Below are 18,242 nucleotides of genomic sequence, written 5' to 3'. Positions count from 1 at the left end.
CCAGTGAAAGAAACTCGGTGGACAGGCCTGAGCTGGTGAAAGGGCTTCCTCCACAGGAAGTACAATAATTAAGGCCCAGGAGGCCGAGTAGACCCCAGGCCACTGCAGCCATAGCTGTGGAACACCTCTCCAGTTTCACTCAGAGCTCCACCAGTGTGATCTCCATACACATGTTACACTGCAGCATATGTTGTTCTGCTGTCAAGCAAGTCTGAAAAGGTGGTGTGACAGGGAATTTTCATACACACTTTTTTTTCCCTGAGGACATCTTTTTTTTTTTCCCCCACAACATTTTGCTTATTTAATAAATTGATGTTAGCACTTAATGTTGATACATACTCTGTAACGGAAAATAATGAAATCCATGAAAACCAAAATAATGCACTGCTACATTATTAATCTTCTTGCAAGTGCAGTGTGTTCGAAAGATTTGCATTGCACAAAATAATATTTTTTGCATCTAATGTAATAAATTTGATAATTTACAACAGCATTTGAAAAACTAGATTTATTTTCCATTAGAAGAGATTTCAGTACAACCACTGTGGCATATAGCAGAGGACAGAATTATGCAAGATCTTTCCAAACAAATACATTGGGACATTTTACAATATATAAAGATTTATATCATCATTAATAAGACTACCAATAATGCACTAACATGTTGATATGTTAGCTGACAATCATGCAATGTGCAATCCATAGCTTACAGCAGCTTAGGTGATTTAAATAAACTGTTGGGGGGAAACCTGGTACATGTGAGTGCTTTACAGAAGTTTAATAACATGTTTATTCCTATCGATAATCAAAAACTGTTTAAGTAATCATGCCATTTCTTTGTGTACCATTGTTGAAAAAATATACTGCTTCATCACAAGATGGCGCTGTTCGCTTAACTAGGGCCTGTGGCAACTTTTTCCACTAACTAAGGAGTGCGGGAAATGAATATGGGTTAAGTCTCCATTACTGTCCTCAAATAAACATAAAATAACACTACATACGTACAGTTACTGTAATCATACAGTTCAGAGTAGAACAATTTTCACAAAATAAGCTTTAAATCAACATGTTTCATGTCATGCATTTACAGGGGCGAATCTACCGGGGTGGCACGAGGTGGCAAATGCAATGCTAAGTGCCACCCCAGCTTTGTAACCCAATGAATAAAATATACATTTAACCAGTTTCCTCGACCGATTTACAGCAGTGGGCGCTTCAGTTTAATTATATACTAAAACTTATAGGCATAAATAATGGCAAGAAATCTCTTCTAAAGCGTAGTCCGAGTAAACGACTCTTTTGAACTACTGAATAGTGAATCAAACACTTTCACTGCAACCAGCCTGATCACTGATAACAAACAAACGACTCCGGTTCTTTTAGCGAATGGAATCATTTGTATAAATGTACATGTAAGTGGTCCCCCGGAACTCACTGGGGTTACGTTCTTAGACATCAATTTTGAACGCACTCCCGCAGCCCCTATGGTACCTTAATGAATTCATCTAGACATTATGTGACTTTAAGACAATACTGTGTTTTGGAAATTTGTTAGAGAAAACATAAATTAAAATGTGATTCCTAACGTTCCAAATTATCGGGGTTGACTATAAATGTAAATGCACATGTAATACTATATATTAATATAGTTACGTTTAATTATATCTTTGCGTATATTAATGACACAGTTCTAAACTAATAACCCTTAACTATCTTTGAACTATCTTTTAAAGTAGGTTGTTGAGTGGCTTGCAGCTCCAGGATTGTCTGAGTTTTTGACAAATGAATGACGAAACATGACAACAATGTATTTGGCGGTTTGTGTTGCACAGAATACTGTGATTTTTTTTATTTATTTAATTTTTAAAGATATTTGTTGGTGATTTAAATGTGGTAAAACAGAAACAGAATTTAAATATAAATATAATTTAAATACCTCACCATCTCATTTATTCTTTGTTGTTCCATTTCAAGTAAAGTCGAACCCAAATATCAGTTTTTATTGGATTTTTATAGACCAATATAAAATGTGCACCCCAGTGTATACACTGAATATGCATATTATTCCTTAAATCTACAAGAACTATGCAATGGTGCTTGCTTCAGTGTTGCCACCCTAATAATTTTCATGCCACTCCCTTTCCACCCTATAAATGATTTTTTCTAGATCCACCCCTGGATGCATAATAACAGGTTCACAGAATACAGAAGGAACCAAACTGCACAAAGGTAACCCTCTTGAAGCGAAAACAAAGACAAAGGTCATAAAAGTAATAGATTCACTGCAGAATTTCCAATTTATTCTGTGCAGATTTAAACGGAATCCTAGATAGCACTGCAGGTGTATTGATCTCTGCATTATGCAATGCAATACAGTGAAAGCAAATGCTGCCTTGTGCATTACAAGAGACAGAAACTGCAAAGAATGCATTAGAACTATTTAAGTGGCACAGTCTTTTCTCAAGCCCATTACAGAATTGCTGATGGGACAGATCCATGCCATTTGCACCCAGGGAGCAAAAATGGCAATGACATGTAAAATGTACCCAGACAGCATCAGACAAGGCAACAGTCTATCTAGGGCATATAAAGGACAAATCCAATATGGTGTCCTCGAGGCAGCACACAATAAAATTGCTAAGTCAAAAAAGTCCCTCTGACAAAAAAAAAATGAAATGAATGTTATGCATTATTTATCAAATGTACAAATCAGCACTTGGTTCAAAAATCTCGGATGCTATGGGAGTGGATTAGTGCCTGTGGAATGGCCAACCTACGCATTTGGACAGGCTTTATCAATGCTGAAATGTATATACAGTTTAAGAGCAAAAAATGCTTCCATCAAGAAAACATCCTTTTTTAGGGAACGACCGAAATAGTAGAAAGACCGAAGGAGTCTGGGTGCTTAACTGGCCTGCCTGTAGTCTAGACCTTGCACCATTTGAAAACATTTGTGCATCACAAAATAAAAAGTACAACAAAGCACAACCCACAGCATTGCTCTCCCAAAACATCAGCAATCGGTCTCACAGCAGACGTGATGCTACACAATGGTAAGCATGACACGTTCCCAACTTTTTTGAGACCTGTTGCAGCCATTAAATTCCAAATCACTTTTTTTAATAGTATATTCTCCGTTTAAACATTTTAGACATTTTTCTTTTAATTGTGAGTAAATGATGGATTTATGAAATTTGCTAATTATTCTGCATTCTGCCAGGTTTCACTTGCCCAGTCTCCTGGCTACATCTTGGTAAGCAAGTTCAATCTCTCTATCAGCTGCACACGTGTTGGTAAACTCATCCCGTGCATATGCATTCTGCAGATAGCGCCACACTCCGCTGTAGTCCGACGGTATTTCAAAGTGACGATATTTCTTAGAAACAACCTTGAAATAAAAATGACTTCGTTAGAAAAATATCTCTAGTAGATTTACATAAACCAAGTGGGAAAAAAAAATCCCTTTTTTTTTTTTTTTTTTAAGTCTGATGGTTTACCTTGACAACATGAAGTTTGGGTAGAAGGTTGCAATCTGCTAGTGTTAATTCATTTCCATCCAGGTATTTACGATTAGAACACTTCTCCTCCTCCATACTGTCTGCATCAATCTCCTCGGGTAGGGGAGAGTTAAGGAAGTCATCTAGTTTCTTCAGAGCCTTTAGTAACCCTTTCTGTAGACCTGCAAGGTAAAAAAGATTTGTATTGGTTTAAGAGAGGACTGACTGAACAGAGAGAATGAGAGTTTTTTTTTGTTGTTGTTGTTGTTTTTGGGACACATTATAAAATGTGTCACTCACTTGGGTTTGCCTCCGGTTTTGTGTTCTTTATGTATGAAGAAAACTTAGCAAAGATGTCATTTCCTGCAGTATTAGATTCCCTGTTTTTTGCTGCTAGCTTTGGGTACCTTTGGAGAAAGGCGATAGTCGGGCAGTGCTGCTAAAATTGCACAGGCATAAACATACAAATAATATATATATATATAATATAAATGGGATGACCTCGTACTTTGGAGGAGGTAACTTCTCCTCTAGGAACTCCTCGATCTTGTTGACATCCGTTCGCACCTCTCCATTGAAAGTGAGAAAAGGTGGGTGTGTTCCAGGTGCCAGATTATGTAAATCTGGTGGCTTCCTAAGCAGCAGTGCCAAACAACAACAGAAAAGACATGAACACAAAAATTATACCACTCAAAATATATCCATGACTAGGATCATATTAATACCTTTTCAGATCAACAGTGGTGACATTGAATACCACCCCTTTCAGCCATAGGATCATGAAGAGTCTTTGGGAGAAGGGGCAGTTCCCAATGCTCTCCCCATCACTGCCTGCCTGAAGTAAAACAATACATTGCAAAAAGTATCAACCATTCTAATAACTTTACTCAATATTTGTAGCTTATAGCAACTGCTGTGGAAAAAGGGAAACTCATTTGTTTGGCACAAATAAAACCTAAAAAACATACTCTAAGTGAAGACAATTATTCACAACATGCTCATGTTAATACCGGATCTTCTTTCAATGATCAGTTAAACAAACACTTAGTTCTGTTTGAATTTTATAGTATACACTTGAAGAAGTGTAATGACTTATAATCACACTATCTAGTGTCACTTATGGAAAGGATAAAGTTTCCTTTTGAGCTTCCTCTTTGTTTTTCTTGCCACTGCCACAAATAGCTTATTCATGATATATCAAAATTAAATATATAGATAATAACAATAAGTTAAACTAAACAGTAATACACACTATATAAAGATAATACAGATAAATAGAACTAAACAGTAATACACATTATATATAGATGAGTGGCAAATAAAAGGAAAAAAAACAATGTGAAGTTGCTTAGAAAGGTACCACCATGAGCCACCATAACAGCTCCACTATAACACAATCTATACAACCCTGGAACTGTACTGGAATTATAAACACCATTAGATTTTCATCTTAACTTTGTAACAATTTACAGTAACCGTCTTCTCTTTATGAAGTCAAGTGGATCCAAATTTAGCCAGCAAAACTGTGACCCATCTGCTTAGACTGGCTCAGTCTTTATATTTATAATTTATAATATTATATGGATGACATTTACAATTCCCTCATTCATTTTTTCATTGCTTTTCCACAATGTGTTGTGGAAACATTGCTACTCTTTAAAACTATTGAGTGTGAACCAAAACAAAACAGCTCAGTATGTGAGTCAGTGTCATGGGGCCAACCTCAGAATTATTACACACTTGAGTGACATGCACAGTTGCATGAATCATGTGGGGCTTTTTCATCCTAGCAGTTAATCCTGATATCAAGTCAATCATATCAGCCGCACAAAGGTGCAATCACAATCCATATCTGAAAAGAAGCGCCGGTGCTATCCAATAGCTGCATTGAACTGGGATGGAAAACTAAGCCAGTCATAGAAACCCAACTGGTGCTAAATTATTGATGGAAATTCCATTACCTGCCTCATTAGCCCTCGGCCCAAAGGGTTAGATTCTGACTTGTCAACAGAAGCTTTAGCTTGACTTCATCCTAACCCCTTTCAATTGATTCTGTTTTATCACCTCGGCACTGCGAATGTAGTGCTCTTAGATTTCAAAGGGCTGCAGCAGAGATTCAAAGTTTCTTCTTTTGACTATTTTTGAAGATGCATATTCATTAGATAGTTTTGCAAACTATCAGATATGCATATATGTTTTTACCATTAGGTTACATTTTCATTCCCAAACGCTTTTCTAAGACAGTTGGCTGTATGAGATTGTACTGCAGATGTGACCGAATATTTGTATGCTATTTAATACAGCAGTTACATTATAAATACTAATAAGCTAAGATATGGAGCAATTACAAAGAAAAGTGTCATAACTTACAGTATTTCAGCTGATGATGCAACTGCTCTGATCTTTCAAAAGATACTGCAGTAGTCATATAAATTCCACCATTTTTAACTATATCATGTGCTCGATCAAACCTCATAGAACAAGCTACACACACTAGCACTGATCTGATTTAGCCTTGTGTAGAACTCCCACTGAGGAATTAGAGCGTTGCAGTGTTGATAGGAAAGTAGAAATAATTCAGGAGGGAGTGTGCCTCCTGGGCAGAGAGAGTGCTACTGAGACACCTGTCTATTTCAGCTCAGCACTTCAGTACTTCTGCTTCACTGACCAAGTGCTGCTGACCAAACCCTAATACGCACACCTACACAATATGTCAAAAATATTGTATCACATAGTAAATGTGCACAGACCATTTTCATGATATCTAAAAAGAAATGACTATAGGTTGATACAAGCATGCCATCCATTCTTACCTTTACAAACAACTCAATGTCAGGATCCTTATCCTCTTCATTTGAAGAGACCAAGTCAGTCATTTTGATCCTTTATTAATGTTCCCTCAGCCCACTGAGCTCAGGGTGGTATGGCTCATAAGTAGGAGAAAGTTTGTTCAGGTTAGAATCTTTTTTACTGTCCTTACTGTACCTCCAGCTGGCTGTAGTGATGGTCTTGTTCATGCAACAAGTGCATGAGGTGCAGCCTTGTTTTGATTTGGCCCCTGGGCCCAGCTGTCAGGGGTACAGCATGCTCTCACTGTCACACACTCAGGCCAAAAATAGCCAGCCAAGAGGAGAGGGAGGAGTTCTGAATGTCTGCTCCTGTGTCACCTCCACTCCCTCCACACACACTCTAGCGCTCTGGCCTTTATGTCCTGCCAGCAATCAATCACATTTCAGACTCTCCTGTAAAAAATGTCAGTAACTGAGTCCTACTTTAGAGTGTGTAAAAATCCAGATGCAGGTCCAGGAGGATAAATTGCTTAAGCACTAAACAATGAGATATACCAGTAACAAATAATGATTAAGAGAGTATGATGCTAGAATCATATACTGTTAAAATTAGATACAGTGAAACAAACTGCAAACTGATATGCATATATATATATATATATATATATATATTTTTTAATTTACACACACACACACACACACACACACACACACACAGTATATATGTATGTTTTATTTTTGGGTTTTTGTGAAAAGTTTATTAGATACATAGAGAGTCAGAGGTGGAGAGCTGGACATTCCACTCTCCAAATATAGACGCTTGCTCAACTCCAACCTCACACCACACACAAACACCTCACACCCGGGGATATTTTCTTTTCTTTATACAGGTCTTATGATTTAAAAAATCATAAAACACTAATGATTACTATCTGAACAAGGATAAAGTAAGTGCATGACTGATCATTTTGTTTAATAAACAGCAGCAGCACAATAACTTAATGAAGGAGATTTTATTACGAGAAAGACTCTCAACTTAAAGCTTTAACTGCAACTTCATCCACATACAGAAGCAAATTTATATACTCTCACAACTATTAGGAATTTGAAATGTAAAAGTCACTCTTTTTTTTTCCAATGTTAGACAAAAGATGATTCCATGAACCTTTGAGATATTTACACATCATATTGAGCCTTACATATTCGAGAGTGACCTCTAGTGGATTAGACTTAACATTACAAAATTGTCAATAGATATTACCACAAAATACTATGCAAGAATTAAATTATTTCACAATCAGGTTTAAACACGCACAAAACTCCACAAAAGCTCCTACAATACAGAACAGTACCTATTTACATATACAGAATATCTTTCCATTGCACAGTTATGCAATATCATTACAGGAAGACTTTAAGAAAACAGTGACCCAGCCCTTAAACCCCTTTCACCTCAAACATCTAAGTGCAAAAAGCTCACATTTATTTATTTATTTAAAAAAAAAAAAAAAAAAAAAAGATTTTTAATTAAATAATCATTAAAAGCATATTATTCTCATTTTACTGACTAGCCTACACCTAAACACCCTCAGAATAGAAAAATAGAATTTTTATTATCTAAATATAAAGCTCAATATTCACAGACCACACAGATTAAATAAACATTCATATGCCCTTAATAAAGCATAAAACACAAAGAAATAAATATACAGTGTAGTTAACTCAGTTACTTGATTGTTTTGGTTCCTGGTACTTTGCTGAAGATCAGAAAATCGGTAAAAGCTCAGAAACAGCTAAATAAAATTAGGAATATCCTTCAGGGCCTTTTCCATTAAAGCTAAATGAGCATTGCACTTGAGTTGTCACTATTACCTGATAACACATATGCCTGTTTAAATTATGTCATTATACTGGACCTGATATTTATTTGCAAATGAATGAAAATAAAATGACATCACTGTTAACATCACATGTTCTCATCTCTGACACCTAATTCTAATCCGATTCCTCATTCTAGTCCTAAACCTGAAGAAAATGTGTGAGCTAGAATTTGTTGTAATTTGATAGAAAACAAATGTGTGTTGCTTTTTTACCCTTCTGAGTAATTAAATAGCGGCTTAATTATTTAGTGGGTTAAACAATAATAAGCAAAGTTTTGCTACACAATTCCCATATCAGGATTATTTTTTTTTTTTTAAAGCCTATTTGTGCATTTTTTTTTGTTTATTTTCTACTTTAGCAAGAATAGTGCATGTACTTTAAACTGCAGGTTCTATGCTCATTCAAGCAAAGGTTCGTCATCGTCGTCCTCCTCCAGCTCTAAGCGGGCAAACGGCCTTGGCAAAGAGTGCTCCCTGTTTTTCAGCAATCTGAAGAGGAGGGTGATGGTGGTGAGCACTATGAGGGCACCAATAACGATACCGATTACTGCTGCCAGGTCTGAGCACTTCTCTCTGAGGAGCACACAGCGCACGTTGCTGAAGCTGCCATTATTGGGCATCTCAGGGATGCCCAGAAGGTTGCACATGAGGGGGTAGAGATCCACACTGTTGATGGTGTTCATCCGATAACCCTTCCGAAAGGCTGGGCCCTGGGCTGCTAGGAAGGGGTGCATGCTGGCGAGGGAGTTATCATAGCCATGATCACCCACTGTAAAACAAAACAATACAGGATCAATGCCAATATAACGCAAGAACAATATGTGCAAGCAGTCGTCTGTTAACTGTAACTTGATTAGACAGCACTCACATCGTGGGAGGTTGCCTTGCTGGACAATTGTCCAACCTTCATCAGCCATCAGGAGGATGGGCTGAATGCGTTTATTGTTTCTGTAGTGCAGCCTGTCAGGTATCGCAGCTTTCATGTAAGCCTTCATGTGCACGTTGCAGGTACTAAGTTTTTTATACAGATCTGAGGAATCTGTAAAAAATTTAAAAATAAAAATAAGAGAAAATTACATAAGAATTCAGGTGCCAACTTCTAAAAAGAAAAACCAAAATGACCACAAAAAAACACTTTGTGATGAACCAGCATTTAGTGGCCGATCTAATATCAATTTAACCTATACAAAATGTTTACAATTAAGCGACTGTATGCGTTCATTATTCTACTACTGATGTCCAGATTGCAGTCGATTCCATGTCAGATGCACGTAGTAAAAGAATAAAATATATATTTGTAATCTAACAAGTACATTTATTAGATAATAAGTAGACTTATAATAAGTACACATACTAGATTAGTTTAAAAAACAAGTTTTTTTATTTGCATTACTGACAATGCAAGGCAATGTGTTATTACTGAGCAAATAACTAGAATAAAGTCTAGTTATTTGAAGTCAACACAAAGCAAGAATAACTGCAAATGTGAACCACTTCAGCGGTCCTTTCCCCTTCAGTGAATTTCCTTTTAAACTGACTGTATGTTCTATTTTAGCTCTGACTTTGGGTTTAGCTGAAAAAAGCAAAAAGGCATAGTTTACAGGTGTCTTTTGTATGGACATTATCAAGTGACCAAAATTGTAGTTTAAGATCATTAATGTTGGCACCACTTGTAGGATAATAAACACAGTCGTTAAATACTTCAGTAAATACTACATAGGGTGTAGCAAACATATGTAAGGGTTAATACCCACCATTGACTGGTATGATGGCAGCCACTGGAGTAGTGTCCACCAAGATATAGCTATTCCGATCGACACAGTCATCAAGCCTAATTAGTCGGTCCTGGGAGCACTGCACCATGCCATGATCACTAGTAATAATCACATTTATCTTCCCCCATAGTCCTGTCTGGTTGAGACGATCCATCAAAAGCCCCACATTGTCATCCACTTCTTTCAGTGCCTTGGCCATCATTGTGGTGTTTTCAGGTCCATATGTGTGTCCAGTACTATCCGGTTCTTCCCAGTACAGTGCAGCGAACTTGACCAATTTTTCTTCAGTGAGCCATTTTATTAAGCTGTCCAGTCTTTCATTGAATGGAACCTTCGGGTTATATTTTAAAAAGTACGTTGAGGTACGGTTTTGAATCATCAGATCTGTTCCGGGCCACATTGCAGCTGCAGATTTATAATTCCAGTTCTGCACAGACACCCAGAGCGGTGTTGCTTCGTCCCACCAGAAAGGATCGCTAGAATCACGAATAGTAAAAGTTTTATTTGTCTCTGAGTCATACATGCGACTTGCCAGAATTCCATGACTTTCCGCATACAGTCCAGTGACGAGGCTGTAATGGTTAGGAAAGGTTTTAGTAGTAAAGACGTTGCTGAGGTGATCAATAAGAACGCCACCAGAGATGAATTTCTGTAGATTGGGTAATGGGTATTTTTCCAGATAGTCAGACCGGAAACCATCAAAAGATACAAGCAATAGTGGGGTCACATCTTTTCCATCACCTTTCTGTTCATTGCTTCTTGCATTCAGAGACAAGGCTGATTCATAATACGTGGCCAGAACACACAGAATAGCGTGGAGATGCATCTTGTCACCAGGAAACGTATTACTTCTTACTATGAGAAAGAAGAAGAAGAAAAAGTGCATCAGCTGACTTGTTAGGTGTAATTTGTTTTACTTAAAGGCTTATACTGAATAAAGCTCACGATGAAAAATTGCCTACATGACATCTTCTCCTGGAAGTCCTGTACTATGACTATGACCTCAGATCAATCTTAACTGATGGATTTATCAGAGAATTCATTCAACATTTTCTAGGTTTCTAGGTGTATAAAAAAAAATAGTGCAGATTTAATGATTTGATAATTATGTGTGTGGCAAGATAGCTGAATATTTAAATAGGGTCTGAATATCTGGTAAACTGAGCCAGGTTCTTCATTTTGGTGTCACACTTCGAAACTAGAAATACTTGGCCTACCGCTTCCTAAAAACAACTACAAGAAGTTTTTTTTAAAAAACAAATTAGATTCCACTAGGGTTATTCATAGCTAGGGTGGACTCTAGAACAATGCCAACGCATGAACTGATGCTACAGAGAGAGGTATTGAGCTCGAGAGCCAGACAGACACACAGAGAGAGAGCGCGCGCGCTCAATTACATTTTGAGGAACTGAACACAGCTAACCATGTGTGGAAAAACGTTTGACAACCACACGAGAAGTCCTACATGCCGCTAGCTAAACTCTAAACACTGCTGCCGTCTGCATTATTCGCCCAAACTGCTTTACATGACACTATTTTCCATTACATTACAATTCAGTGACATACCAATGAGGAAGCTGGTCCAAACACAGCTGGTCGAAGAGCTCCAATCAACTTTCCGCCAACTCACAAACACCAGTTTAAAATATTTCTTGTTCTACCATAGTGGCTAATTGTGAATATACTCATCCGTGATAAATCGACATTCCAAAACGCTAAGGATTTTTACAAAAACGCACCAGAAACTCCCAGGCGTTATCGTGCAGCATTACCGGTTTGCTCACTTCCTCGAAGAGCTCCTCTGCTGACAGACTGCTCAGGGAGCCAATTGCATTCTTCAGATCTGCAGTAATCCCGCCCTCCGACAGCAGGTGACGGGGCCACAATTTACAGAAGAAAAAAAGACGTGTTGAAGAACATGCAGCCACAATGGATAATACAAATGCGGGTTATGATTAGTTTAATAGAAGCCTTTGTGCCTGCTTTTTCAAGAACTGCTTTATTAGAGTGTGTGCATTTAATACCCACATTAAAACAAACCTTATGAGAACATTTATAAATGATTAAAGAGAAATAACGCGATCAAGCTTGTAAACCGCTTCATGTTGCTTTCTTCTTTCTGCTGAGATTTTCTGCAACTCCTGTCATTTGAACCAGCACTTCTTCATAACTTGTATTGCCTATATAACTATTATTTGACTGAAATTAGGGTACAGACCCTTTTTTGCGCTGTGCGTGTGTGTGTGCGTGTGTGTGTGTGTGTGTGTGTTCTTGTTCTCCTATCCCGGTGGGGACTTCGACCTGAATGCACACTGTCTCTTGGGGACCGATGTCCGGCAAAGCCATACAAGCACCTCCCAAACAGTGTCTAGACTGTCTAGCCCAGTGAGTTTTTTTCTGAAGACCCCATGGGGTCCATTTTCAAGACAAAATTTGTGTGACTGTATAATCTATGCGCCACCAGAGGTCACACACGGTGTTGTTAAATTGTTCTGGAAGTTTGTGTCATGTCCTTCCCACTCTCTAGTGCCATCTATCGGTCAATAATAAAATATAAATGTAATGTATATTACAGAATAGATTATTAAACTATTTACTTATAATATGTATATTCATTTATAAAATTAACAAAATAAAGTACATTTACTGTTGATGCACCAGGATGAAACTTCTGGGTACACTGAGCCACAAATGATGTTATTACTAAGCAAATTATTTTTGTTAGATTACATGAAAATGCATTAAATAATTTGAATATAATAGATCTGTTAAAACTGAAGCCCTCAATGTAATTTATTGTGGATCTGTCTATATTCAAACACTCATTATTAATGGCAATAGGAAATTAATCAAAAAGAGGTTGGCCAACTCCAGGTCTTTTAATCCTAATTTTGCATGGACTGTTGTATGCCAGGGGAATCTACATTCATTAATTGTTAATTTAGGTTAAAAAATACTTTAATGTAATGAATTAAATTAAATTGAAGCTCTGTGCTCTTTCAAGGCCTTAAAAGTGAACTACTAACACACTATTTTCATATAAATTTTTCATGACTTTATTATAAATATATACATTTATTGTAATTGCTAACCACTTAGATAACAGAGCTACTCATGTTACCCTTAGTCCATATATGACAGTCTCTGGCTAGTAGTGATGCCATGATATAGCTTTAGCATGACCTAATAAAGAAAGGGAGAATGGGGCCAGAGACATATCTCTTTATAAAGCTAAATAGGTGAATAGTACAGATATAATCCAATCGGGATCCAAATTTTAAAAATCTACTGATCCAGCATCAAGATGTTAGTGCTCCATGAAGTAAAGGGGCAATGATTTGCTAACAACATGGCTAAAGCCTCTGTAAGGTGCACACAGGTGGACAATATTCTATGCACAGCAGAGGTGGGAAGTAACGGAGTACAAATACTTCGTTACTGTACTTAAGTAGATTTTTCTGGTATCAGTACTTTACTCCACTATTTATTTTTCAGACAACTTTTTACTTTTACTTATTAAATTTTTACACCAATATCTGTACTTTTTACTTCTTACATTTTCAAAACCTGCTCGTTACTTTAGTTTTAATCCACTGATTTGGTGAAATATAAAATTTTTCTTTTCACTGCGCGCTGATTTCAGCCGAACAACCGATTTCCTGTTACTGCGTGTCTTTTTCAATCCGCTGGTGTATAAAGTCCTGACTCTCACTCATTATGAAGATAAGATTTAGCAGGCAGAAGGCAGTAAGAAGTTTGGGGTTAACGTGGATGAGACAGTGATGAGTCAGTGATGTAAACATGACTGAGAACAGACACATTCATGATCATCGTCATCTTTTCTCTGCTTGTGTTCTATATGTGGATCTTCAGCCTGGACACATTCATTAGGTAACAACATTTTTAATTCGTTTTGTATTAATATATATATATATATATATATATATATATATATATATATATATATATATATATATATATATATATATTTGGCTGTAAAATTCTAATTATTGTAAACGGACTAAAAGTTATTAACGCGCCATCAATCCAGTGCGCATTTCTGTTTTTACCATTTTTATAAAAAGTATAAATACATAAATAAATAACTAAATATAAAAGAGGCGAAATTAAAACCTCCAGCAAAACATACACTTATTCACGACGTCCCTTCTTTACTTAGATATAAAATAAATAAATAAACCTCAGATAAAAATAATTGTAATCAGTAAACTTTGTGGGTTTTTCTCTGATAATGGCGTCACGGACTTAAATTACTGTCTTTATTGATCGTACAGATAAAAACAAAACATCATTCAAATCTGTAAAATGTCTATGATTATATATATATATATATATATATATATATATATATATATATATATATATATATATATATATATATATATATATATAAGCTTCTTGGCTTGACCTGAAGAGGTGCACTTTCTCCGGTATCACCTCATTAACTGTGGAAACATAGCAAATTTAATGATGTCCACACATCTCTGCATTGCTATAGCCTTTATATTTAATCACTGTACATATGCTTACATATATATCACATGCTGTACATATGATACATATTTATCTGCACTATTTGCACTATTGATACTTTTGGTATCTTCTGGTAGATGCCAAACTGCATTTCGTTGCTGTGTACCTGTACTATGCAATGACAATAAAGATCGATATATCTATCTATCTATCTATCTATCTATCTATCTATCTATCTATCTATCTATCTATCTATCTATCTATCTATCTATCTATCTATCTATCGATCTATCGATCTATCTATCTATCAAATATTAATATGATGTGAGGTCCAGTTAAAAGCTAGAACAGGTAGAAGTAATAACTACTTTTTACTTAAGTACATGTGGGAGCCAAGACTTCTTTACTTTCACTTAAGTAAAAAGGTATAATCAGTACTTCAACTTTTACCCGAGTATTTTAAAACATGAGTATCTGTACTTCTACTTAAGTAATGGATGTGTGTACTTTTGCCACCTCTGATGCACAGGATGCAACTTTAAAGAGATTAAAGACTGTAAAGTGTGGGGAGGGGACAGTGTAGCTAGACAGCATCAGATGGTGGTCTGAAGGATGGCCCTGGGGTTGAAAAAGAAGAGGAGGAGAGTGAAGACTGAAAGAAGAATAAGATGGTGGAAACTGAAGGAGGAAGACTGTAGTGTGAGACAGTCAGACAGTGGCTCGGTGGTGGTAAGGAGGTGCTGGATGATTGAGCAACTACTGCAGAAGTGATAAGGGAGACAGCTAGGAAGGCACTTGGTGTTACATCTAGAAATAGAAAGGAAGATAAAGAGACGTAGTGGTGGAATAAGGAAATGCAGGAGAGCATAAGGAGAAAGAGGTTGGCAAAACAGAATTGGGATAGACAGAGTGATGAGAAAAGTAAACAGGAGTACAAGAAGATGCGGCAGCAGATAAAGAGGGATGTGGCGAAAGCCAAGGAAAAGGCATATGAGAAGCTGTATGAGAAGTTGGACACTAAGGAAGGAAAAAAGGATTTGTACCGCTTGGCCGGGAAAGCAGGGGAAAGATGTGCTGCAAGTTAGAGCAATATAGGATGGAGATGGAAATGTGTTGACTAGTGAGGAGAGTGTGTTGAGAAGATAGAGGGAGTATTTTGAGCAGCTGATAAATGAGGAAAATGAGAGAGAGAGAAGGTTGGATGGTGTGGATTTGGTGAAGTGGGAAGTGGATAGGATTAGTAAGGAGGAAGTGAGAGCAGCAATTAAGAGGATGAAGAGTGGAAAGTCAGTTGGACCAGATGACATACCGGTAGAAGCATGGAGATGTTTAGGTGAGATATCAGTGGATTTTTTAACAAGATTGTTTAACAGGATTTTGGAAGGTGAAAGGATGCCTGAGGAATGGAGTAGGAGTGTGCTGATACCGATCTTTAAGAACAAGGGGGATGTGCAGACCTGCAGTAACTACAAAGGAATTAAGTTGATCAGTCACAACATGAAGTTATGGGAAAGACTAGTGGAAGCCAGGCTGATGGAAGAGGTGACCATCAAGAGCAGCAGTATATTTTTATGCCGAGAAAGAGCACCACAGATGCATTATTTGCTTTAAGAATATTGATCGAGAAGTATAGAGAGGGTCAGAAGGAGTTGCATTGTGTGTTTGTGGATTTAGAGAAAGCGTACAATAGGGTGCCAAGAGAGGAGTTGTGGTAATAAATGAGGAAGTCAGGTGTGTGTTGAGGTTTTTATTGGGAGTGACGAGGATAGACAGGATTAGGAATGAGTTTATTAGAGGGACAGTGCATGTAGGACGTTTTGGAGACAAGGTGAGGATAGCGCGATTGAGATGGTTTGGACATGTGCAGAGGAGGGACATGGGGTTTATCGGTAGGAGAATGCTGAGGATGAAGCTGCCAGGAAGGAGAAAAAGAGGAAGACCAAGGAGGTGGTTTATGGATGTGGTGAGGGAAGACATGCAGGTAGTTGGGTTAAAAGAGGCAGATGTAGAGGAGAGGGGGGTATGGAGACGGATGATCCACTGTGGCGACCCCTAATTGGAGAAGCCAAAAGAAGAAGAAGACATGGTGTTGAAGTATGGAAAAGTACCCATGTTGGTTCATTAGGCCGATTTACTGCTTGACAATGTAGGGAGTAGTAGCTCAATAGTTAAGGTGTTACTTTACCGAATAGCAGGTCCCCCAAAGTTTGGGGTTCAAAGAACAGCCAAGGTATAATTTTTATTTCTCTTTTGAAATTCTAATAGTTTGTCTACTTTGTGCCATTAAACTGTAAATCTATTTGTTAATTAAAGAAATCTGTTTAAAAGAATGCTTTATTTCTTTGTCTTTTTTGAAAGACTTGATTGGCCTACTTTTAATGAGTTACATGGCGTTGAAGTATGGAAAAGGAGCCATGTTCTTTCATTAGGCTGATTGACTGCTAGCACGGATAGGAACTGATAGCTCAGTGGGTATGGTTTTGGTTTACCGATCAGCAGGTCCCCACAAGGTTGTAGGCTCAAGCCCCGGTATCGCCATAGTAAAAGTTTTATTTATCTTTTAAAATCTAATCGTTTGTCTACTTTGTGACATGAAACTGTAAATCTATTTGTTAACTAAAGAGACCTGTTTAAAAGATTGCTTTATTTCTTTGTCTTTTTTGAAAGACTTAATTGGCCTACTTTTAATATGAGTTACATGGTGTTAAGGTATGGAAAAGGAGCCATGTTGGTTCATTAGGCTTATTGACTGCTTTTACTGCTAGGAACTGATAGCTCAGTGGATAAGGTGTTGGTTTACCCATCAACAGGTCCACCCAAGGTTGTAGGTTCAAGCCCTGGTATCACCATAGTAAAAGCTTCATTAATCTTTTAAAATCTAATAGTTTGTCTACTTTGTGACATTAAACTGTAAATCTATTTGTTAATTAAAGAAACCTGTTTAAAAGAATGCTTTATTTCTTTGTCTTTTTTAAAGACTTGTTTGTCCTACTTTTAATGTTACATGGTAGGACATGGAAAAGGATCCATGTTGGTTCATTAGGCTTATTGACTGCTTGCATAATTAGTAACTGATAGCTCAGTGGGTCAGGCGTTGGTTTCCCGATCAGCAGGTCACCACAAGGTTGTAGGTTCGTTTCCTGGCATCGCCATATGAAAGTTTTATTTATCTTTTAAAATCTAATCCTTTGTCTACTTTGTGATATTAAACTGTAAATCTATTTGTTAATTAAAGAAACCTGTTTAAAATAATGCTTTATTTCTTTGTCTTTTTTGAAAGACTTGTTTGTCCTACTTTTCATATAAGTTAAATGGTGTTAAGGTAGGGAAAAGGAGCCATGTTGGTTCATTAGGCTTATGGACTGCTTGTGCAACTAGGAACTGATAGCTCTGTGGGTAAGGTGTTGGTTTTCCGATCAACAGGTCCCCACAAGGTTGTGGGTTCAAAACCCAGCACAGCCAAGGTAACGTTTTTATTTCTCTTTTAAAATCTAATCCTTTGTCTACTTTGTGATATTAAACTGTAAATCTATTTGTTAATTAAATAAATCTGTTTAAAAGAACGCTTTATTTGTTTGTATTTTTTGAAAGACTTGTTAGTCCTACTTTTAATATGAGTTACATGGTGTTAAGGTATGGAAAAGGAGCCTTGTTGGTTCATTAGGCTTATTGACTGCTAAGACGAATAGGAGCTGATAGCTCAGTGGGTAAGGTGTTGGTTTACCGATCAGCAGGTCCCCGCAACGTTGTGGGGTAAAGCACAGCCAAGGCAAGCTTTTTATTTATCTTTTAAAATCTAATGGTTTG

The 18,242-nt window shown here is 37.1% G+C and overlaps 2 protein-coding genes across 3 annotated transcripts; both read right to left on the bottom strand.

The window, feature by feature from the left end:
• Window positions 1–493: 493 nt before the first annotated feature.
• On the bottom strand, window positions 494–6,585 carry clic5a (chloride intracellular channel 5a). Its single transcript, XM_046855008.1, has 6 exons — window positions 6,311–6,585; window positions 4,223–4,332; window positions 4,006–4,131; window positions 3,798–3,904; window positions 3,498–3,679; window positions 494–3,388 (listed from the first exon to the last, which is right to left on the bottom strand). The coding sequence occupies exons 1-6, from the start codon at window positions 6,371–6,373 to the stop codon at window positions 3,224–3,226; spliced, it is 753 nt and encodes a 250-aa protein (XP_046710964.1). The 5' UTR covers window positions 6,374–6,585; the 3' UTR covers window positions 494–3,223.
• Window positions 6,586–7,284: 699 nt separating this feature from the next.
• Window positions 7,285–11,760, bottom strand: enpp4 (ectonucleotide pyrophosphatase/phosphodiesterase 4). Of its 2 annotated transcripts, none has more exons than XM_046856679.1 (4): window positions 11,681–11,760; window positions 9,921–10,796; window positions 9,035–9,205; window positions 7,285–8,935 (listed from the first exon to the last, which is right to left on the bottom strand). In XM_046856679.1, the coding sequence occupies exons 2-4, from the start codon at window positions 10,765–10,767 to the stop codon at window positions 8,565–8,567; spliced, it is 1,389 nt and encodes a 462-aa protein (XP_046712635.1). In that variant the 5' UTR covers window positions 10,768–10,796; window positions 11,681–11,760; the 3' UTR covers window positions 7,285–8,564. The 2 variants fall into 2 exon arrangements, with proteins under 2 accessions (XP_046712635.1, XP_046712634.1); XM_046856678.1 differs by having other exon boundaries at window positions 11,508–11,748.
• Window positions 11,761–18,242: the final 6,482 nt, after the last annotated feature.

This window comes from Silurus meridionalis, chromosome 8, assembly GCF_014805685.1.
Source record: "Silurus meridionalis isolate SWU-2019-XX chromosome 8, ASM1480568v1, whole genome shotgun sequence".
In the NCBI taxonomy this organism is placed as follows: Eukaryota; Metazoa; Chordata; class Actinopteri; order Siluriformes; family Siluridae; genus Silurus; species Silurus meridionalis.
This window is presented reverse-complemented; position numbering and strand designations above follow the sequence as displayed.

Excerpts from the sequence above, each read along its gene's own strand:
- clic5a (XM_046855008.1), bottom strand. The coding sequence starts at position 6,373 with ATGACTGACTTGGTCTCTTCAAATGAAGAGGATAAGGATCCTGACATT. Across the intron at positions 4,132-4,222 it reads ACCACTGTTGATCTGAAAAG|GAAGCCACCAGATTTACATA; the intron begins GTATTAATATGA and ends ACTGCTGCTTAG. Across the intron at positions 3,905-4,005 it reads GAGAAGTTACCTCCTCCAAA|GTACCCAAAGCTAGCAGCAA; the intron begins GTACGAGGTCAT and ends CTTTCTCCAAAG.
- enpp4 (XM_046856679.1), bottom strand. The coding sequence starts at position 10,767 with ATGCATCTCCACGCTATTCTGTGTGTTCTGGCCACGTATTATGAATCA. Across the intron at positions 9,206-9,920 it reads TGCCATCATACCAGTCAATG|ATTCCTCAGATCTGTATAAA; the intron begins GTGGGTATTAAC and ends AATTTTTTACAG. Across the intron at positions 8,936-9,034 it reads GCAAGGCAACCTCCCACGAT|TGGGTGATCATGGCTATGAT; the intron begins GTGAGTGCTGTC and ends TTTGTTTTACAG.